At 26.4% G+C, this 24,822-nt stretch overlaps 1 protein-coding gene across 1 annotated transcript in view; it reads right to left on the reverse strand.

The window, feature by feature from the left end:
- LOC107449387 (semaphorin-1A) overlaps window positions 1–24,822 on the reverse strand; it is a 561,149-nt gene that overhangs the window by 76,412 nt on the left and 459,915 nt on the right. Inside the window, exons 6-7 of the mRNA XM_043039234.2 lie at window positions 18,340–18,447; window positions 18,123–18,210 (exon numbers count right to left, since the gene is read on the reverse strand). Coding sequence (XP_042895168.1) covers window positions 18,123–18,210; window positions 18,340–18,447 — 196 coding nt within the window. The remainder of the gene's footprint in view (window positions 1–18,122; window positions 18,211–18,339; window positions 18,448–24,822) is intronic.

Raw genomic sequence — 24,822 nt, forward strand, 5'->3', positions numbered from 1 at the left:
TAATTTTTAATTGTTGTTACTAATATTTTTTTAAAAAATTTAGTTGTTGGTTTCCATATATTTTATATGAAATAAAAATTATCAGTAATTTCTATTCAGTAATTGTACAGAAACAATATTGTTAGGTAAATACAATTTCTTAATACCTGTTCTGTGTCCGAGAGCTCCTGAATTATGAGAAAGCAATGAAACAAACACAACACAATAAATTTATATAGAGAAATGCATCATAAATAAATATTATAGTATTAAATAAGTATTTAAAAATTCAAAATACAATAACTATATAAAGCTTGCAAAATTTATAATATGAATGCATATGCATGCTTTTACTTTAATAGAATATGCATTCTCTTCTTAAACGAAATATGCGTTCATTAGTTTAATAGAACATGTATTTTTTGCTTGCAATTATTCATTTGCTTTTAAAAAATAAATTAATCTACGTTTGAGCTTGATGTAAAAAAATTACTTATATGTTGATTATTGTACACAAATTCATTATTTTTTCAATATTTCATGAAACAACGATTAAATCACAATGTAAATATAAGATATACAATGAAGATTGAGGTAATTTAAAAAAAATTTTAAATTATAATAATAATATGCTAAATATTAGCTTAGTACAGTACATTTCATTAAAATTATGTATAANTCTTCATATGTCTGTAATTTTCCTTTGTTTTATCTTCATTTTGAACTTCATATATATAAGTTCAAAATGAAGATGAAACAAAGGAAAATTATAGACATATGAAAAAAGGGGAGAAAAGAAAAATATTAATGGAAAAAAAAAATAACAAACAACTGGAAAAAAAAGGATGAAATTTAAAAAAAAAAACGGAAAATAAAACATATAATCTTTTCATCAGCCCACATGATTATATTCGCAAAAAAGAGTGCTTTTTGATATTGTATCAATATAGCTAAAGCAAAATATATTAATACAATAGTATAAGGAGCACTCAAAAAAATTTTTTTACAAAAATTATAACAAATAAAATAGAACACAATGAGTAAACAGAATAAAACAAAATCTATAAAGCGAGTAACGAATTCAGATGTACTTACATGAACGGGAAATTTTTCAAGAATGATTTAAAAAAATATTTCAGCCCCCCCCCCGAAGGCATCATTACATAGCGAGCATAAATAAGTTTATTAAAGAAGATTTTTTTTTAATGTTAAAATTTGAAATCCCCTAGAAAATAAAAAGAGCATTTTTATCACATTTTACTTACATGCTACTTTTAACAGTCTAATTCCTGAATATAACAATTAAAAAACGGAAAAAAAAACATTTATTTTTATATACATAATTTATTTCAACTTCCGATTCCTTCACTCGGCGAAACAAAGTGAAGAGAGTTACTGCCAATTCTTGACGTTGTTTCCGATCGTAATTACGAGATCGGACTCGGGTTTGTGCAGTTAACCGATCTTTTACGACTGCTTACGATTATCATGCCATTCCTATTTACAAGAGGACGTAAAACAGGAATTCTGCTCGTGTGTTTACGATGCCCTATATAGAAGCAGTAAAGTCAAGTGCTCTATACTCCAGCACTGTTTATGGACGGCCATATTTGCAGATTTCCGTTGCAATTTTGCAAGACTTATAAGACAATTTATTCATATTCCAAAACCAAAAAATGAGTAATACATAAAATATTATTATGGAATTATAATTACATAAATTGTATAAATTCAAAATCGATAAATATATTTTTGTTTTTGAGGAAATCATTTCTTGCAAGAAAAATAAATACGCTCAGTTAAAAAAAGGTTGATTAATATCAAAATACAGTTCTATTCATTAATAATAAATAAATTTAAGATAGTGATGCTTTAAATATTGATAGTTAGATTACGATTAACGATTTTAATCGTGAGTTTGAAAATCTTGTATGTTCAAAGCTAAAGGAAAATGTTTAAACGTATTATAGATAAGAGATTCATGTATATATCGAAAATTTTGCTCTACTGAAATTCGGAAAACTGATTATCTTAAGCAATTTTTTTGAATTAAATTTTTTTTTTTAAGTAAAGAGTAGTTTGATTCCATGTATCCTAAATATTAATTCATTTTTTGAAGAAATTTTATAATTTTTAAGAAAATTGTTTCTGATTCTTTTATTTTTTGTTTATGCGACTTATAACATGGCGTGCAAAAAATTTCAGTCTAATATTTCCCCGAACAGAATCATTTTAGTTTCAAACTTCCCCTAAAATTATAACACTTTTTTTTTTGTTACAATAACTTTTTGGAAATAGATTGAGAGAGTGAAGTTTATAATTTGTTAAAAAAAATTAAGCAAAAAAAAAATTCTTTTGATTTCACATAATTTATGAAAAAAATTTTATGCGTGATAAAAATAATAAAAATTTAAGTACGCTGAAATATAAATAATAAATCACAGAATAGTAAATTTCTGAAACTAAATTTAAGACCCCACTAAAAAAATTCAATCTAATAAAATTGACTTATAATTTTTTTAAAATTTTTTTTTTTTTATAAAACGTTTTTTTTTTCTTTTTTTTTTTTACAATACAAAATTTTGAAGCAAAATTTTTCTAATCAGACTAAAAATTTCCCCAGGTCACGTGATCAGATATAATCTGCACCTCCAGTAATAACTACTACATTGATATTTGTTTTTGCATTAATCATACAAAAATTCGATATTTCACCATTTTACTATGAACTAGTTCTAAAACGAGAAATCAAAAATTAAATAATAGTTCTAAAAAATAAGCAATAGATGGCGCTACTCCAGCAACGCATTGTAAAAAGTAATTCCTCTTTCACTGATGAATGGTAGAATTTTTTATGGAACGAGGAAAACATGGTCTCATTTTTTCTTCTATAGAATGCGTAGTTTTTACAGCCATTTTTCTATATATTTTTTTTAAAACAATCACTTTCATGGAACCCTCTTTTCCTATTTCTTATGCAATTTTCCGCAACGCACCAATTTATTCTATAAGAATTCCCTGTGCCTGTATGTCTTCTTTTAAAACCATCCCCACCCTTTTTACATAATTTTTTCTTAATGCGAAGAAGGGATTTCTTGTTTTAAATTGTTAAATTATTTTCTTTTTCAAATCAGTTCGTTTTATTCAATTCATTTTGTTGAGAATCATTAGTACGCTAAAGAATTGCGATGGGGGAAGTTTATTGATTTTAACTTGAATTTATCCTTAGAACCCAATAACTGACTTAGTTCGTTCTTAGGAAAATAATTCGTCGGAAGTGAAATGCTTTCATTTATCAGATTATTTTTAAGGATTAAGATTGGGCTACAAATCAAAATTTTAATAATAAAAAAAAAACGTTTAGTACGAAGTAAAATATATTACTTTCTTAAAAACAAAGAGTTAGATTTTATATAACTTCAGTTGTTAGTAATATAAAGTTATCAATGCAATTCTATCACTTTCTATGCAATTCTATCTATTCTAAAGATAAAGATAACTGCGTTTAATCTTGATCAATATATAGGGTGCAGTTGCTGAAGGAAGAATTACGTAGTTGAACATAAATAAGTAAAAAAAGTAAGTACACGCTGAACATGCAAAAATTAAATATGTTTAAAATCAATTTGATGTGAATAATAATAACAGATAAAATCTATCAAAGAACAGAATTTTTAATTAATTTTTTTTAAAAATTAATAACCTGTCAAAATAAAAGAAGTAACAGAAAATTTTTCCACAAATAAATATTGAATCAAGTTCAAGTAACAATAAAAGTAATTAATCTAACAAAACTATTTAAGTTATTGTAAGACTTAAATTTGACGGCAATATTTTATCGTCGACAATTAAAAATTAATGATTGGTGTCATATAAGATTGCGATATATTTTTAATCCAATGTAAGAAAATTCAGATTAAGTTACGGTAAAAAGTATGGGCAACTTAAGTACAGCATTCGCAAAATCAATTTTACGGTAAAAAAAAATTTTCCGTAAAATTTTATACCATAATTTTTGCAATAATATTTATTCAATAACACTGATTTAGTGACTTTATAGTATATTTTTATATAAAAGTTAAGACACATCAGAATTCTCCCGTAAAATTTTACAGTAAAAATGAATTAATTTTACGGTAAAAACAGTAAAAAGTGGTGGCACATTGAGTGCAGCTAATTTTTTAGCGTATTTTGATTCGGAAATTTTTATAGTAAATTGTAAAATGCTTTTAATGTTCCCATTAGTTATGAAAAGGATAAGAATTAATTAAAATATATAATTTTTTTTATAATAAGCTGAAAATTATAATTATAAATAGATCATATGCAGGATGTTTTATTATATTTTTACCTTTTGCTTTTAAGTGTAAACTTTTATTTCATTTTTTGTTTCATAAGTCACCATATTTAAAAACAGAACCATTTCTAAATGCTAATAAATTAGTGCAAAGTTTTGAAATAAATCAAATAAAAATTACGTTTTTGAATCAGATCTCAAACATTAATGGCTAAGCGGGCAATTATTTTTTCGATCAATTTATTGCATTAATATGCTAAAAATAGTGGTAATAATATAAAAATAAGAATTCATGTTTTTATTTGCAATTTTGTCCTAAAATTCGTTAAAGAAAACTTTTCCCCTTACTTTTTTAAATAAAAAAAACATTGCAGTGCTTTATTTTAAAAAAAATTAGCTACAGGTTAAATAAATAAATAAAAATAATACCAAATAATTCTCAAGAAAATTTTACGTTAAGTTATAGTTAAAATCATAGAGAAAACATGTAAAATAATATAATAAAGATTAATGAAAAGAGAAAAAGAAAAATTATTAAAATAAAATATTTTAAAAATAATTAAAAAGAAATTTTTTTTAAAATATTTACTAAAATAACGGAAAACAAAATAGTGAAAAGATATATTCTTGACATTAGCTGGTACCTTTTGCCATAGCATTTTAAATTGACTGATTTAAAGTTATTTTAAAACCTCGTAATACATTTCTGGAAAGTTTGATGACGTTACCAAAACGATCCAATTTTCTAGCTTTACATACAACTTCACCAATTTTTTCTGGTAAGTAACTCCTTTCAAAAAAACTCGAAAAGAACTAGCTCCTGCAAATGATGGGTGAATGTCAGGACCAGCTGACCATGATGAGAGTAGGGGGATTCCTGAATGAAAGTTGTTGAACTGAGATTTGAATAGAGTCCGGAAGTTAAACTTAGAAACGCAGTGGGAAAAAAAAGTTTCAGTCTTCATGAATAACGTCCTCGGCAATTACTTCCGCTCTGTACAATAGCATCTCTTATTCGTAACCGTTCCTGTAATAACAGGTATGTTTTGTGCTACAGCAGATCGGATAGAACAGTATCAACAGAGATTCTTTCTAATAATTTACTAAAGTCACTGTTATTTTATTTTCCCAAAACAGTATACTCGTGTTATTTTAGTTACTGAAATGTTTTAGTTTAGTTCATGTTATTTAATTTACTCAAATAATATAGTTATTTTATTTACTAAAATAATAGTCATGTTATTTCATTTACCAAATAATATTTATGTTATTTTATTTAGTAAAATAGCCATGTTATTTAATTTATTTAAAAACTATTCATGTTATTTCATTTACTAAAATAATATAATTATCTTATTTTATTTATTAAAATAATAGTCTAGTTATTTCATTTACTATAATAACATAGTTATGTTATTTTCTTTACGAAAATAATAGTCTTGTTATTTCATTTACTAAAAAAGTAGTCATATTAGTTCATTTACTGAAAAAATATACATGTTATTTCATTTACTAAAATAACTTAATTATGTTATTTTATTTAATAAAATAATAATCATGTTACTTCATTTACTAAAATAATATAGTTTTTTTGTTTTATTTCCCAAAGAGAGAGATCCGTGTTATTTCATTTCCTAAAATGATATAATTATGCTACTTTATTTACTAAAATAATAGTCTTGTTTTTTCATTTACTAAAATAATATTTTTCATTTTATTTCATTTACTAAAATATTATTCATGTTATTTCCTTTACTAAAATAATATACTTATGTTATTATATTTACTAAAATACTAATCAAGTTATTTCACTTACCAAAATAATACAGTTATGCTATTTTAATTACTAAAATAATCCTCATGTTATTTTATTTTTTTAAATAGNTTACTAAAATAATATAGTTATGTTATTTTCTTACGGAAATAAACTCATGTTATTTCATCAACTAAAATAATAGTCATGTTAGTTCATTTACTAAAAAAAATGTACAGGTTATTTCATTTACTAAAATGACTTAGTTATATTATTTTATTTGCTAAAATAATACATGTTATTTCGTTTCCTAAAATAATATAGTTATGCTATTTTATTTACTAAAATAATAGTCTTGTTTTTTCATTTACTAAAATAATATTTTTCATTTTGTTTCATTTACTAAAATATTATTCATGTTATTTCCTTTACTAAAATAATATACTTATGTTATTATATTTACTAAAATACTAATCAAGTTATTTCACTTACCAAAATAATACAGTTATGCTATTTTAATTACTAAAATAATCCTCATGTTATTTTATTTTTTTAAATAGTATAGTCATGTTATTTCAATAAATAAAATTATATATCGGAAATTTATTTATTTTAAGTATATGGATATTAATATATAAGTCATAATTAATACAAAAAAATTAGAATTGTTTTGTATACATTTAACGTAAAAGGTTTCATTACGAAAATTTATAACTAGTTTAGCAAAGAATGTTACTTTCAGATCATTTTTAATGTTATTTCTTTAAAATTTATTAGAATTAAAAAAATATTTACAAAAACTAAAAATCACCTTAAAAAACTTTTTTTTTAAATTAATATATTTCCTAAGCAATAAAAAACCAATAATCTTTAATTTGAAATATTTTTTTACTTATTTCAAAACTGATAAAATATTATTTGAAAATAACTACGAGTACAAAGAAAACGTAAAAAAATTCATCCGATATTTAATTAAATTTTTTGTTTTCCTATCATATAATCCCCTTCATAATTAAATTTTTTTATCCAGCACAGATAGCCTATATACTAATAAAATTTGAGAATGAATAAAACTTTTCTGATATATTGGTACTCATAATTAATTGCAAAACTTGAGCAAATTGCGAATGCAAATAATTTTTGCGCATCACTGTATTTTGTCTTAAAACTAAGGGCGCTTTTTCATTACACGACACGATAACGACAAAACGGATCCGATTGTCGGCGAGCGACATCGAATCAAGTAAAATACATGGTCAGCAACGGAGTGCTTTTTCACTCACCGATACGATAACGATTATGTCGTATCCGACAAGACGATATCGTTTGTCGGAATCAAATGTTGGTTAGGCATGCAAGTTTCTCCTCAAATCATGGCGATTTTGTTTGTGTATCTTTTCTGTTTTATCTCCTCTTTTGATATCATTATTTTATTCTTTTAATCAATTTTAATCGTTTATTTGATCATGTCAAATGCAAAATTTGAAAATAAAAGTTTTATATAATGTATTCTCATGTCTGGTTATAAATTTTTAATTTTATAATGTAGTATTTTTTACATTATAATAAGGTTTGAAAGACTTAAGCAATCATAAAATTTTTACTGAAAATTTTCATAAATTCTATATGCTTTAATGAAGAGATAATACTTTTTATAATAGTAATGGTTTGATAAGAAGGCAAATAAAGACTCTTATGTATTTCAAACAGAACTCGATCTAACTATTAGTTTCTGCTTGATTGAATAATAAAAAATCTGTTCCCTGATACAACTCAAATATTTTTTGGAAGCATGAGAGGGGCCTCATAAGAAAAATTTGGTAAAACTCATTTAAAAAATCATCTAAAAAGATTATTCTAAATGAAACTAATATTTTAATTCGATTAAAAAAACGTTTATACTTCAAAACATTTAAAGAATTTAAGTAATGTTAAGTGATTACAGACATAAATTAGCTAGCAGACGCCAACTCAAAAGCCATATAAAAATTATTCCTCATTAACATCACTCTTGTTCTTGTTTTCTCTCATTCAGACGTAATTAAAAAAAATTATTTGGGACTTTTTGTAGCTTATGGACAAGCACATAAAAATCTTCTTCAACATATCTTGCCTCATTTATTTCGTGGGTACTTATGTTGTTGCAGAAGTTGTGCTAATGCGCCAATAAAGAGCAATCCTGTTGTTCGCACACAGCAACCCCATTTTCGCATGCAGTTATCTTTTGGATTCCTTGTTGCCTTGTTTGCTGATTTTTGACGCCATTTTTAGTGCAACGAAAATGCATCTTTAGGATTTGCCAAAAACAGAACAAGATACAATTTTATTTTTTCAGTAGCGAAATATTTTNAGCGAAATATTTTACAAAAAAAACGAAAATGTACCAATTCCCATGACATGAAACTTTATTTTGGTAAACGTACGTTTTAGAAATGTAATTTAAGACAGTGTGATCAACAAGTGGGGCTTAGATGGTAACACAATTTATTCTGACAGTTGGAAAGGTTATCAAACAAAGAGAATAGAAGGATTCCTACTTGCTAAGTTTTATCATAAATACAAATACCTTAGCAAGTAGGTATTTGTATACATTTTATTAATCCTGATACAGGAGTTCATAATACACAAACAGTTGAGAGAATAAGGGGCAGTGCTAAAGGGAGGAACAGAGAGACATCATTTGGAATCTTATTTTTCAGAGTTCATATGGCGACAACATCTGGTGAAAGAAAAGAGACTGTTTTGAATATATGTAAAACTCTATATCGGCCCATTTTCCACCGTAATCCGATGGACTACTTTGATTTTAAATAAAGTGTTTGGAATTTTTAGATTTTAAATAGAGTGTTTTATTTCATGATTTGTCGCAAAAATTTTAGGTGTAGACTGGTGGCACTTAAAAACCGCCAAATCTGTAGCTGCGGTGGCGTTAATACGTAAGTACCATTTCGTGCACCCAAAAACGTTTCTGCACTGCTAGCCTTTTTCTTCTAAAATAAAGTAAGAAGTTTGAGACGACGATTATCATCCGGCATATTTAAAGTTTGCAGAAAAAAATCACAACAGAACACAAGCAACTGCTCACTTAAGCTCAAAACATTAAATGAACAAGAATTTCTACTTCTCGGACGAACGATATCGGACAAGTGAAAAAACAATTGCTTCAACGATCCGGCAGCGACAATGTCGTTCACACATTTGTCGTCCGATTTTGTCGGTATCGTGTCGTGTAATGAAAAAGCGCCCTAACAGCGCAATAAAATACTTAATTGGGAACATAATTTATTAAGTATAAAAAAAGCAATATATTTTTTTCGTTTAATGTTTGTATACTGTTGAACTATAGCAGTATATCTTAGCCGTATTTGTAACTGAAATAAAGAATTCAGTATAAATGAGAATAATAAAATAAATGAAATAAAATATAAGGTTTAAAGTGTTTTATGTTTTTAAAAATAAATATACTTCAGGCTTAGCTTGATATATTACGACCCAAAAAATAGAACTCTAACAATGTAAATCACATTTCACGCCAAACTCTCACATCAGTCGTTTGTTTTTCAATTCAGACCAACGCCAAACATTCATCACTCTGATTGGCTACGAGATTAAACAAATGGTTTCAACTTTTCAAACGAGACTCGTATATTTTTTTTGTATATATATACATTAAAAAATAAAGAATTTTAAACAATTTTTAAACCCATTCCGTATTTCCACTATAAAATGATTAACAACTTATCCACTAAAGTTATTCATAAGCACAGTGAAAGAGAATTATCGCAGCTGTAAAAATCCAGACACTTTCCTGACAGTTTCACGTAACGGTATCTCCACTGGAAAGATCTTTGGCCCGATGATGGGCCAAAGAAAAGAGAGAAAAAAATACTGCTTACAAATGACTGGCCGTTATTCACGTCGAAAGGCAAGAAATAACTTGTATAATGATGGATACGTCACAGAAATGGCTTGCACTCTGTGGGCCTCTTCCGGGTAGGCCTAGCAAGAAAATAAAAGGGATTTTTTTTTGTTACACTCTTTTTCAGAGTAATATCAGCGCCTGTGATTTAATGCCAAAACTTGGGATTCAATAATAAGGAGAACATTAGTATAATATATCATGTTTCAAAGCGGAAGAAAGGAAATGGCGTAGAATATTTTAGACAAGATGGTCGGATTTTTTCCCCTTCTATTTATTATTTTTTTTAAGCTTTAAATTCTGAGCTTTACTGCGAGACTTGTTATAGAAAATTCCATTCTGTTCTGAAGTTGGAGATTTATGCTGATATTTATTTCTAAAACTGAAGCTGGGCACACTTTGAAAATTAGAAACGGAATCTTTGTTATTTGCAAACGATTAAACCTAATCATTTGAGAATAAATAGAATTTGCAAACGATAAGGTTTAAACATTTTCGAATTCGGTGTAATTCTGTAAATGATTGGTTATTTTCGTGAAAACTCACTAATAACGTAAAAATTAAAGTTAGCATAGTATTTGGCAAGAAAATTTCTGTATGGCTGCAAGAAAGAACAGTTAGCTTTTGCTCTTTTAAAGTTAAGACTTTTAAATGCGAGAAGCTACTTCAATTCTGAACCAATTAAACTTCGAAAATCTTATTCTTACTGTGTTATACTCAAATTTCTTTAGTATTTATTCATTTACACTTTTTCCACAAAATAAAAAGGAATAAACAACAAAACTTACAATGCTTTTTTCTTATTTTAGGAAAATAATGAGTTCCAAGCTCACAACTAGGTCCAATTGTCTTTTAATAAAACCCAAGTCTTAATTTGCAATGTTTAAAAAATGTAGAACAAATTATTATCGGACAGATAAAGTAGAAAATAAGCTAAACAGCATAAAATATGAGTTATTAAATATTTTTAAATTCATTGTACGAATTTTTTTCAAATAGTAAAAAACTATTTATACTATAAAGCGATATAAAGATAGTGTAATATTTAACATATATTATTAACTAATTTTTTAAATATCGTTAATTATTTTATTGTTAAAAACTACTTTATTGTGTGCCTTTTTTGTAGTTAAATATTCATATTGCATGGTTATATTGACAAAAAAATATATTGCATAAAAAATCTGCTTCATTATCGAACATATTGTACCCAAAATAATAATAATTATACACCTAATAATAATATTATAACGCATATTCTTGTTTGCTTTTTTTATACATCTTTTTACATGAGGCTTAAATATTTATAATAATAATTTTCAAAAATAAAAGAATGCGAAAAATAATTCATTGTTAAAGGGCATAATGTGTTGATAGAAATGTATACGTGTCCCATAATTAATGTGTACATTTTGCTCCCAAAGCTAAGGCCATAAGCATAAAATTTTTTAGAATTTGCTTCAGAAAAATATTTAAGCATATAATGAATATTATAAAAATAAATCTTTACTACTCTAGTTGCTAATAGTAAAATTTAAAAAAAGAAGAAAAAACAAACATTAAAAAAAAAGAAAAGAAAAATCTTGAAAGACTAGAAAGAAAAACCAAGAAGAAATTTTGCTCGAAAAGATGTTTTCTCAGTTTCTCCGCATTCCCACTATTCAAGCAGTGAAACAATTTGACAGGGTGGAGGAACAAGCAAGGGGACGATTCGAGAAGATATTGGCGACATTTAGTCTAGGCAACTGCCAACAAGAGCAATCGCAATGAAGTAACAGTGAACAGAACTTAAACACAAGAATTATCTAAAAAAAAAAGTAGTTATGCTAATTTATGTTATAGTTTTGTCTAATTTAAAGGGAAAAAGGTCAAATTTTTTGTCCACCTGCTTAAAAAAATAAAGACTGAATAGTTAGGTTTCCGGTAGTGCTTCATTTACCTTATCTGTATCATTGAGGCAGATGCCGAGCTAAATGCGATTAAATCGTAAATTTTGCAAATAAAATTGTGTTTTGGCGAAAGTATTGGCGAATGATTTTTTTTTCACTGGAAAGAAAAATAAAGATTTTACTAGATCCACAAAATTAAGTTAAAATTAATTTTTCTAATCAAATCAGTATTTTTTATTCGATTACGCAATTTTTGGTAGATGCGCCGTATAGCCATTAGAATTGGGTCCAAATAATATAAGCTTGAAACAAACTACCGTAAAATAGCTTTCTACGAGAAAAAAAAAATAATCGTAAAAAAAAATGTTAAGATTTGCATTTGGCGAAGATTTTCGAAAATTGGCGAATACTTTTGATATTTGGCTAATAATTTGAAGTCCTTAGCGCGTGCTCTGCTGAGGCATCAACTTTAAAATTGAGGCTATTCGCTTTTGATGAAGCGGTAGTGAGGAAATTGCAAATACTCAGTGAAAATAGTAGTCGAAGGAACAACGTCACATTAGATAAGAAGTTATTTCACTAAACTTAGCACATAGAATCTAGTCATTTCCATTCAGTAATGTTAAACATTCAAAAAACAATTTCACTTCTTATGTTTTTCAAACTAATACTTCCGAATTACGACCCCAATATTACGATGGAAGTAATTCTTAGCTGTTACTAGAGACACAGATGCAAACTATCTTTTAATGTCTCAAGTGCTTCCAGATAAAGTCCAGAAAAGTAACAGTTACCCTGGAAACAGTAACGTGGGTATGCTGTAACTATTTATAGTTTTGTACGAAAAGAGAAAATAGATTAAGTGATGAGATAGTTAGGGAGTATTATTTCTTATAAAACTTTTGTAGAGTAATTGTTATAATGGAGATAAAAAAATACATGGAAAAAATTGTAATGAAATATGTCAAGACTAGCATCGATACTGGATGAAACATGAGAATTATATTTAAGATTATTTTGGGAATGGAATTTTGTATAATTTAGATTTACCTGCTTTTTGATTAAATGCGATATAAGTGAGTAATTTTGTAATAATTTTTATTCGCTAAAAAATGTTAGCAATTGCATTTTTAAAATGTCTCCCAAAAAAGATTTTTTATTTTTTAATACAATTTTAAATATTTAATTTTATATACATATGTAATTTTAAATAAATTGAAAATCTTCTAATCTAGTACCTTAAATAATTTTATATCAACTAAAAATGACTGGAAATTGTAAAATCTTTTTGAAAAATTTCATAATTTTTCAGATTTTAGATAAAATTTGTTGATATAAAAATGATATAATTGCTATAATTTTTTCTTATTATCCTATATATAATCCACATTATACATTACAACTATGAGTTCCTGTTACAAATCAAACAAAAAACAGTGCTTGATTTTTCAAATTCTTGAATCTTTTAATTCTTGAATCTTTTTGTATTTAAAGTCGGATAATCAAGTGTGTCGGGTAATCGATTGTTGGATTTTCAAGGACGTTCTTTTATATTTTTAACTTCTAAAAAGATTTAAAATATTCCATTTATGAATAGTTTGTAATAAATAAAAAAATAAACTCACCTTATGGTTTTTAATGACAGATAATTGAGAATATAATTATTATTTGTAATCTCAATTTTCTTAAAAAAAGTAATTAATTAAATAATAAATTAATTAAATAGTAAATTAAATAAATAAAATTAATTAAATAATAAATTAAAAACATTAATGAAAGAATTTCTGATGGTAAATTAGGTTAGGAAGGTTTTAAATCATTGATATTAATCTTCATTAAAATATAACACTTAAATAATAAGGAGACAATAACATAAGGCCATTTTAAATTTATAAAACTGCATGAAATATTTTTCATAATAAGAGAGTTTTTTTTAAAGCCAAAACTGGTTTTGGTAAGAAAAATATTGATAAATATAAAATACAAATAAAAATTTAAACTCACAAAAAGAAATCAACAAACATGTTAAAAGATTTTAAAAGCATTTGTGAGATTTTACTTGAAGTAATATCATGTAACCCCATAATTGAACAACGTGAGATCGATATCTAAAAAGAGTAATAGGTTCTTACGGATTACCTTAATTTCCTAATTTACAACGACAAGACACCGTTGTAAACTGCAATAAAAACTTCCGAAAAGAAAACAGATACCGTAATCCGATATCCTTTTTCCCAAAAAATTATTAAAAAATAGCATGAAAACAAAAACTTGCATCAAGAGCCCCTTCATCGAAGCTATTCCTGCCCCCCCCCCTCTGAAATGCAAATCACAAGTAATTTCCCCACTACTCCCATCAATTGCAGGTTAGGGGCACCAGGGCAGACAGACCCGATAATGTATGCTGCAGGGGGGGAAGAAGGCATCTACCTGACCCCGGGCATAAGGGTAATAAAATTAAGTATTCAGAAAAAAAAATTCCTGTCTTGTTTACATACACATTACAAACTGCGATCAGGATAAAACAATAAAATAATAAAAAGGATAAAGATAAAAAAAAAAAAATTCTCATCAGAAACATCTCCTGTGTTGTGTTACGCAGAAAATAATCAAAGTTGATTATTACTGTAGGTAAGTATTTTTCGTATCTTTTGTTTGCAATCAATTTGTTTAATGGAATTTATTTGTGTAATTTTTTCCTTACAATTTTTTTCCGTGTTCTATAACTCTTGCGGCTAAAAAGGTACTTCTTGGACTGTTCTATAAATACGTGTGTTCCGACGCTGATAAGGGATTTAAATAAATTAATTTTTTCCACTCTTCTTAAAATCTTTTAAGTTGTTTACCTTTCCGAAGAGAAAGTTTTCCCCAGCATTATCGGAAATAAGATTTTTATTTGTCGAAAAATATTAAAACCTCTTCGTACTAATGGATTATATTTTAATTATGATTCAAGTGTTGGCGCGAAAAAAAGTCCGCCAAGGTGCGTTTTACTCTGTTGGGTGGTATAAGAGTTAAATAGCATTAATATTTAATCCTTTCGGTTCTTTTTCTAGAGTTTATCTAAGGAAAATATTAGCCTAAAGAATTAAATGATTCCACAATAAATGATGAATTACTATTTTTTTTTTTAGAAAGTTAATTATTAGTTTAATAAAACAAAGAAATCCAATTTAAGTTGACTTAACGCAATGTTAATACTGATACTGGAATAAGTTTTTTTTGAAAGAAGAAGAAGAATATTTGGTAAAAGATTTTATAAGTCGTAAGATTTTTGATTTACTTTATGACATCAGTTGCTTTAGGGTTATTGATTAACATATTTTTTATGCAACTAAGTCAACTAAAGAGATTTTTTGTATTTATTTGCGAAGAAGAATATTTCTGAAATAGCTACTGGAAAAGTTAAAATTACAATTATGAAAAAGAAAACGTTTCGAACCCTAAGAAGTGTTCTGCACATGCAAAATTAAGAAAAAGAAAGATTAAGAACAAAAAAAATAAAGAATACGAAAATAAATAAATAAATAAAAAATAAGAAAATAAATTAAAATATAAAAAAAATTTAAAAAAAAATTAAAAAGGAAAAAGAACCCAAAATTATATATATATATATAAACATTAAAACAAAGAAAAAATTTAAGTGTGGGCCATAAATATTACTATAATAACTATTACGTCACGAATCTGGGCTACTTTTATTTTCAAAACATTTTACCTTATAAAAATTTTGCGTTCACGCAAATAGCATGGTTAAGTTAAAAGCAAATAAATACACAATTTTATGAAATAGAATAGTTTTCTACATTATATTAAAGAAAAGCGTTTAAAATTATTCTCTCTTTTATGCTTTAGAAAAAAATAATTTATTCATTGAAATACAGAATAGAAGTATTATATATATAGAAAACATAATGCCGGTCAAATTCTTTCATCAATGGTTTGATCTAATTGTTAATATCTCAATTCAGTGAAAATATTTATTTTTCCAAAGCACATTACATAATATTTTCAGTTAAACCAGAATATTAAATTTTATAAAATAATTTTACCCTCTTTCTTTAAATCAATATATCCAAAGAGAACTTTTAGTACTAAATTTTAAAAAAATTGAATTAATTGCAAGAATCGCACAGTCACCATTTTGTTAAAAAAAGAATGATTTTCGTAGAACAAATAATGGTATTCGAAACTTCTTCATTCATTGCTTCAAATCTCAACCATTTTTTATAATCAATTTTAAACAATCGAATGATATTTGTTGTTGCAACACAAATTGGTATTGCATTCGAAACCTCTCCATTTAATGCTCCAAAAACATTCATTTTCATAAAACAAACTGCACAACATTTTCGGTTAAACAAGAATCGTATCTTTCCTTAAACACTTAACATTTTTTCAATTTATAGAAGGATCAAAGTCTTATTTTTCCTGTTCCTTTAAATTGACTCTATAAAAGCAAACTAAAATAGAATGTCTGCGCTGCATTCAAACAGATGTGGCTCCACGATTGCGGGAAAGGTGATTCCACAAAATGTTCCTCTGGTGCAGGAACTCACATAGCCTGGAACACAGATACTTCTTTTTTTTTCCCTTCGTCTGCAGAAACTCACGTGGTTTCGAGAATAGTTTTACATTATCTGAATAGGACGAAAGAGATTTTCACCTGTCAACGGCAAAATTTCAGATAAGCTTAGATTTGTATTTATTCAAGAAGTTTTTGTTTACTTTAAACTTTCAAAAGGAAGAATCTTTTCATTTCTTGCCTTCTTTTATACAACATTGTGCATTATCTTGTATATTTTTGGAAGGGAATAAAATCTTCATTTTTTTTTAAAAGAAAGTTTTCAGTTAAATTTAAACCAAGGATCTGCAAGGAACTTATTTAAGTCTACAATAATAGGGAGTGAGATATGATGCAATAAAAATAATTAATAATATTTTAATTATAGAGTTAAGAATTACTATTTTGTATAATCATGATATTTTACAATACATAGGCCACAAATTTTTAATCATTTCTTCTTTAAAAGTGACGAAGATATCGTATGTTTTCACCGAATTAATTAATGGCCTAAAGTGATTTTATGTACAGCAATTATTGTACACAAGATATATAAATACCATACATGTTTGAAACAAGCTATAACGGATTTTAAATTAATCAGTAATTAATCAACAGTGTATTAAATTAAGTTTAAATTAGAAAATTAAATTAAGTTGAATTAATTAGCGCTAAAAATATTTCGATTATATGTTGAGTTTCGTAATATGATGCGTTAAAAGTATACTATAAAGTATTCCTTATTTAATAACTAAATGTTAGAATGCATATTCCATACTTCACCAATCAATCACCCCAGAAAAATTTAAAAACATGATTATGCAAGTAAAATAAATATTTGTGCATTGTGAGACAAAGAAAATAACAAAAAATTGTATAACAAAATAATAATTCTCTTAGAGTTAGCAATGATAATGGAGAGTTAATAGTTTAAAATATAATTATTGCTCAAATGTATTAGAACTTATCGATTAAATAAGAAATTATATAATTTTCTTAAAAAATATTTTAAAATAATATTTTAATTTAAAATAATTTAAAAATTATAAAAAAGCTAATAAATATTTATTTATTTAAAGAAATGAAACTAAGTAATTTGTTTATTACTACCATTATTGTTATTTTTGAGTTTAACTTTAAATAAAAACGATAAATCGTAAACAATGAATAATTGTGTGAAAAAAATAATTTCCTTAGCATTTGCAACAAAATTTTATAGTTCTTGTTTCATAATAAAATTATTGTATAATTACACTAGAAATTATCAATTAAATATAGAACAGAATTGGTATTTTCTTTCAAAAAAATATTTCGTAAGAAATCTAAATTCAAAGAATTTAAAAATTATTAAAACTAATATAAAATTATTTATTTATTAAAAATAATCAAATAAAATCATTTATTTATTTAAAGATTCACTTGAATGTAATTAAAATAAATAATTGTGTAACAAAATAATTCACCAAGCATTATGGATAAGATATTAATTATTTAGTATTAAAACTATTACACAACTATCTAGAAATTAACGATTAAGAGTAGAATAAAATAAATTTAAAAAATATTTGAATGAATAAAATCTAAAAATATTTTTAAAAAATGTCAATTGTCGAAAAATTATTAAGAAATTGTTTAAAAAATTTTTTTATATTTGATTTTAAAGGTGCAGATGAATTAAATTAGTAACTGATACATATAAATCATATTTCATAATATAATACCTGCATATATAGCTGTACTATTGTGATTTGGGTCATACGGACAGAGGCCCTCGCCAGACTGTTCTTTTATAACAATATAATCCGTTGGCTGTAATAACAAAAATAAAAAAACAGTTTAAAAAGATTATCAGTGTTCAATTAGCTACAATTAGTTAGTGTTCTGTGTCATACGATTTTTATCATAATGACAGCAACTGAAAATTCTGGAAATACTCACCGTTTGCTTGTAGTTCCTACACATGGGCTTGAAAGCATTAGTTCCACATACAAGAATCGTGTCTTCGGACTTTCGGGCAAGAACGCGCACATAATTTTGACATTCAGCCTAAAAAATCAAAACGGTACATGTTAAATAAAGTATTCATAGATGAGACCTTATATTAAATACAATTCTTCAAACAAAAGTAACTCTTATTAATAGGTCGATAAAATTTTGTAACATTTCAATATTTCATCACTAATAAACAGTACATTTTTGCATAAAATTGCTTTGAAATTCGAAGTTTTCGACAACTTTTTTTTTCTGATCTTATGTCTTTAACTTCAGCTTAGTATGAAGGAATTTTTATTACAATTAAAATATTGTTTAATCTGACAAATACAATGATTTTTTGATTTTAAGAAATGGGCTACATTTGCAAATTGCTAAATAAAATTCCCTAGTCAATGCGTTATTTTGTTTTGTTTTTTTATTTTATCACCGCCGTTGTACAACCGGCACAATTTTTCGCTTACAACTCACAATGTTCAACTCCGTAGCCTTGTAATTTTGAACCCAATCCAGAAGTCAAGGGAGCTTCTGGAGTATTGGGAGAAATTTGCCTTCAAGGAAGACTTTTTGGAATTAACCCGAAACCACGAAAACCTCTCACGATTAACCTGATGGCACGGGGACTCTAACGCATGATCTACCACTGGTGATATTTTATGTTTGTGGTCGGTATGAGCCGGGTGCGGAATTCGTATCTACGCTTGTACTCTCTACACCTCTTTGGAAGGCGAACAATCTATGCCCTGAGTTACCACGGCTCAGTCAATGTGTTATATATAAGTCGTTGAACAGCCAACCCAATTTTGGCTTTACGACAACTAATGTTCAACTCCGTATCCTTGTAATTTTGAACTAATTCAGAAGACAAGGAATCTCCTGGTCAGTACCCCAAGAGGTATGATTTGTTATGGAAACATGGAGGACTTTGTAACTCGACAGATTTACATCCGTCACCATTTACTACACGGGGAGTCTTTGGCCAGCGGGGATCGAACCCACGACCTCTTGAACATGGGCCTAGTGCCCTACTAACCAGGCTTTCCCGGCCTTAATCAGTGTGTTAGTAAAATATAGTTAGTGAAATTTCTAATTTGTCAGAAAAATTATGTTTGTTTTTTAATTGCTCAATAATCTGAAAATATTTTAATGCGCCAGTCGCATAATCAATTAAATAAATACCATTGAAGATTTAAATGAATTCTCAGAAAATCTTTGTCTTAATTTTAAGATTTTTACATCTTTAGAATATAATTAAGAACTTATTTTTATATTTCTTCGGTTTAAGAGATATTTATAATTTAATGTAAATCCTCATCATTTTTTTTCATCAGTTTAATCATAGAATTTCTAATTTTAAAGGTACCTCATCAAACAAAGACGATATTCCTTTCAATGAAGATATTAGTCTGCGTAACTTGAACAAATCCCAAAATAACTCAGCAAAAATTCTTTCCAAACCAGAAATTCGATCCAGTTTAAGGAGTAAAATATTTTGTCTCAAAGCGCTTTAAGCGTAAAAAAAAAGAGGTCCCCTGCCAATGGAAGAGTGCATAGAAATAGGATAAAATATCTAGAGATTAATTAGTGAAATATCCCTTAATGAGAGTCAATTAGTCAAATACTATAAGGCATCATTAGACTAGACTCAAAAAGATCTTCATCTCGGTTCTAATTATAGCCGTGCCTCAAACTTTTTAAGAAACTTCTCGTAAGGATCATTATGAGTTATTCAAAACGCACAAACAAAGACATTTGGCGAAAAAGAAAATTCGCCAGATCAAAACTAAATGGAATCTTAGTTGTGGTGAAGATACAGGTATGAAAAACGATGTTGATATTAGACTAATTTTAATTGAGAGCAACGATATGAATAGAAATGAAGTGGAGTTAAGGTTTAGAATATTTTTGCTTCTAGTTTGTTTGTCCACTTAAAGAACAATGTAATAAATATGAATATTTTTAATAAATTAAATTATCATTTGTGTTCTTTTTTTTCTTCTATGGTTTCTATAGTTGATTATTATCATAACATTTGATCTCAAAACTTTTTTCTTTTGAAAGCAAGCATAAACTCTTTTAATTATCGCCTGAATTTTATCATCAAATACTTCTTAAAATAATTGACTTTTCTTGTAATTACATTTGAGTAAGTTTTTTTCTAAATATAATTAAAGTTTGTGCTTTAAAAATTCCTACGTTTTACACCGTTATAAAATTGAAAAAAAAAACATGATATTAAATTATTTAGAAATACTAAACAAATTATGTTTAAGCATATTAAAATTATGACTTTTGAGAGCATTAAATTATACTCCTTGTGAATAAAATTGGCATTTCAAGGTCACATTTTCTAACTTCGTCGCCTTGGCAACGATGAGATAGACATAATCGCCGCTCTTTTTATTCACACATCAGTTAAGGAGTACCTTGATCGATTGCTCAGTGTAGTTCCTTTGATCATTGTAGTTTGTTCTCTTGCTTTTGTTTGTTATACACCATTTTGATCTTGTTTATAAGTTGATTCGTTTTCACAAAAAAGGTCTAAGTTGATTGTGATTCTATCATGAATAGCCCTGATGTTAAGAGACAATCAAAGATGGTTATCTACAAGAGCGGTTCCTAGTTCACCGTGGAACTCTAGAGTTCCATGGAGAGGTAAAAGGGTTCCGAAAATTGGGATTTTTTACCTCACAGTAATAACTTTTGAAATCTCATTTATATTTAGATATAAATAGTAGTCTATTATTTATTGATTATTTCAGTTGTTTTGAAGAACTTATTTAAAGTAAAATATCAATAAAAATAACTCACAAATGTTTTTATTTTAAAATATATAATTTTTTTTAATAACAACGTTTTTAATGCATTATGAAAAGAACCTGCATTTATGAAAAATTGAATTAATATTTCCCATCGCGATTTTTAAATTAAAATAAAATAACTAAAGTCCTTAATAGAGAAACAGTTTTGAGACTAAGTGCCTATGATTTGATTCTTTTAGATGTCCGCTAAGCATTGATGTAAGTTAAAAATAATATACAAAGTTAAAAAAAAAACATATGTGTATTACATGTAATGATAAAAAAATTAAATCCTATCTAATAAATTTTCTTGCCAAAGAACAAATTTAAATTTTTTTTATAAATTAATTATAAAAGAGAAAAAAAAAACATTTTAATAAAGAACTTAAAATAATTATTGATAGAACTTAAAATTATTTCCAAAAGAACGTAAAATTTAAGATTTTAAAATTATTTCATAAATTAATGCAAAATATATCATATAACAGAATATTATATCTGATACTTTATTAGATTTGAATTTTTATTAGTTACTCAAATCCTTAAAGTACTATCAAATAACGTAAAAAAAAGTAACGAAATGATTTTATCTTCTCATTAATGATGCCCCGTAAGAACAAAAACATTAAATTAAAGGAGAGTAAAACTACGAACAAGTTTCCTTTTGTATAATACGCACTTAGAAATCAAACGCTCGGAAAAATTAAGATAATCAAAAGATACCTGATCCATTCGCGAATAAATGAATAACTCTAACTACTCCATTTTACGCTCCCTTGCTTTTTTATCGTCCTAATATAAATCTCAGGAATAATTTGGAATAAATTTTCGAACAATCGATGTCTAGTAAAAATTAATATAAAAAAAAAACAGAAAGCAAACGATTTTAATGTATTTTTTTTCTTTGATAGAAAAACCTTTATTGTTTTTCCATTCAACTACAAAGACAGATCTCTGTTGTTTATTCAGCTATTTTTGTGCTTTAATACTTTTTTTAATAACAAAAAAAAACCTTGTTTTTTTTTTCTTATTCACGTGCTCTCATTAAAAGTCGAAACCCATACCGCTAAGCTTGTCGGGTGCTAAGAAAAATCCCGTAATTAGGCTTTAACCCTTATTCCACATAAACTCCCCCTCTTTTTGGACTAGTAATTAAAACCTCTCTGCGCTTGTGTTAATTACAACGAGCCCTCCCTCCTTTTAACTGCCCCCCTTCTGTTTGCTAAAATCCCGCACTATTTGCCAAAAGGCAAATAAAATAAATATCAAAACCGACAAAAGAGAATGAGAAGAGGTAGAAAAAAATATCCGTAGTAAAAGGAGACGAGTTGAGTTGTTTCCTGGCCGCTACTGTCCGTTATAATTACTTGCAGCGCCAGGCAAAATGCGCCGTTAGCTCTTATCTCAAACGATTTACTGCAAAAATGAAACCAAAACAGCTAAAATTGTTTCTCTTTTATGTTGACTTCGCAGTCTAAATTCATAATTTGGAGCGCAAAAATAATCCGCGCTAAGCCAGAACAAAATGGAATTTTACAATAGAGAAAAGAGGAATGGCAACACGAAATAGGAAAATAGCAGACGATCAATTAATTAATTCTACTTTTTCATTCCATTTTGCGTTATTTAAGGGAAAAGTATTTTCGGATAATGTGGAAAAGATAGTGAAAAATGCAACAGATTTGGAAGTTCTGAATCAAATTAACAGGTTGTTTTGATATTTTTCTCTACTCTAACAGAGACATTAAAATTACCATTTTATGATAAACTAAAATTAGTTATTGATTATTTGAAGATTAACTCACTTGAAAAATGTCACATTTTTACTACAGTCAAAATGATAAGCAAGCAAAGTAATTCCTTTAATTTCTAGTTTAGTTAGAAATTAATTTTTAATCCTAAGTATTTTAATAAGTAGTTTAAAAATATTTGCATATAGAAAGCATTTTGTATAGTGGCACGTTTTTTCATACATTGAACAATTTTAAAACTAATTTCAAACTTTAAAAATTATTTGAAGCATCAAAATAAAATGAAAATTTACATAAAATCAATTTGAAATTTATGAATTTTCATTAAAATTATTCTAATGCTATTTTACTCTTTGGTTTTAAGGTATAAAATATTTTTCATATTTTACAAAAGTAATATAAATCAGATCTTATCTTAAAAGCAGAATTATTTGTATTAAAATATATAAAGTCACTACAAATAAATATTTTATTTAAAAATTTTTAGACAAACGTAATAAAATAAACACTACATACACTTTAGCTTCGAATAATAATGCCGAAATAGATTTAAATTAATATTTATGAAATAGAAATTATACATAATTGAAATTTTAACAAAAAATTAAAAGTTTAGTCATGAAATGTTGTCTAAATACTGGCTGTATTAAATTTGTCCTGGGAATCATAACTGTTTTGTTATTTTTAAAATAATTATACTTTCGAGTTTATTGTTTATAACACAATAGATCTTCTACTTAAATAAAAATTCTTTAGTTTGGTTTTGCTTAGTTTAATGCCTTTTATTAAAACTATTTTCTTTTATCAAAAGGAATTGTAAACAGCTTAAAATCTGGATAAAACTTAAAATAAAAGTGCATAAACTTTATTTTTTTCGTTAAAATATCTCCTACGAAGCTCTAAATTACAATTGTAACTTTTTCTATTATTTTTCATTTCATTAATTTATGCACTTAATTAAAATCTCAAGATTTGTTAAATAAACAAATGGTACAGCTAATGACAGTTACCTTTATGTATTATACAACATTTTTATAATAATGAATTAAAGTACCCGAATACCATGGGATGTCAAATTTTGAAATATTTAGTTTTGATTTTTTTTTACTTTGATATATGAATACAATTTGACTTAAGCATGGTATTAGCCTTTTCCTTACGGCTGGTACAACATGTGGACCGCATGTGATGGTACAACATGGAACACCGTAAACAAAGGGTTAATACAATAAAACTTTAAAAAAATTCAAATGTGAGGTGGTAGAGACTAAACGAATTTTTTAAAAAAATGCTCAGCTTTGTTACAAATTATTATTTTTTAAGCTTGTTTATTTTATAGTGTTTGGAATTAATTGTTATTGGATTGTTATTTATAGTAATAATTAATTGTTATTTATAGGATGGTTATTTGTATGAATGATAAATTGTTGTTGGACTATTATTTATAGAATAAATCAATTCTTATGGGAATAAACGTTAATAAATTGCTTAGGAAATTGGCTATTCACTAGACATAATATTAATTTTAATGCCATTTACAGTTAATATTGCAACGTATGTGGTGGCGAAAAAAAATCAAAAATACAATGATTTATTTTTCTAAATTTGACTGCAAAATACAAAATAATATTTAAATCATATAGGTCAAAGTTTACGCCCTAGATATTTATATATAGAGCAGATGTGGAAATTTCATGTTAAAACGAGACTAAAAGATTTTAAGTCATCGCATTTAACAGAAAACAGTATGAGAAAAATGCTTCGAAATATAAGGCTAAACATATAGGCCGTTAGATGTTAGCCTAAACCCAAAAGCAAACAAATAAAAAAATTACATAGTTTTTCTCACATTATACAGGAATGAACTAATATAATAT

Source organism: Parasteatoda tepidariorum, chromosome 1, assembly GCF_043381705.1.
Source record: "Parasteatoda tepidariorum isolate YZ-2023 chromosome 1, CAS_Ptep_4.0, whole genome shotgun sequence".
NCBI lineage: Eukaryota > Metazoa > Arthropoda > Arachnida > Araneae > Theridiidae > Parasteatoda > Parasteatoda tepidariorum.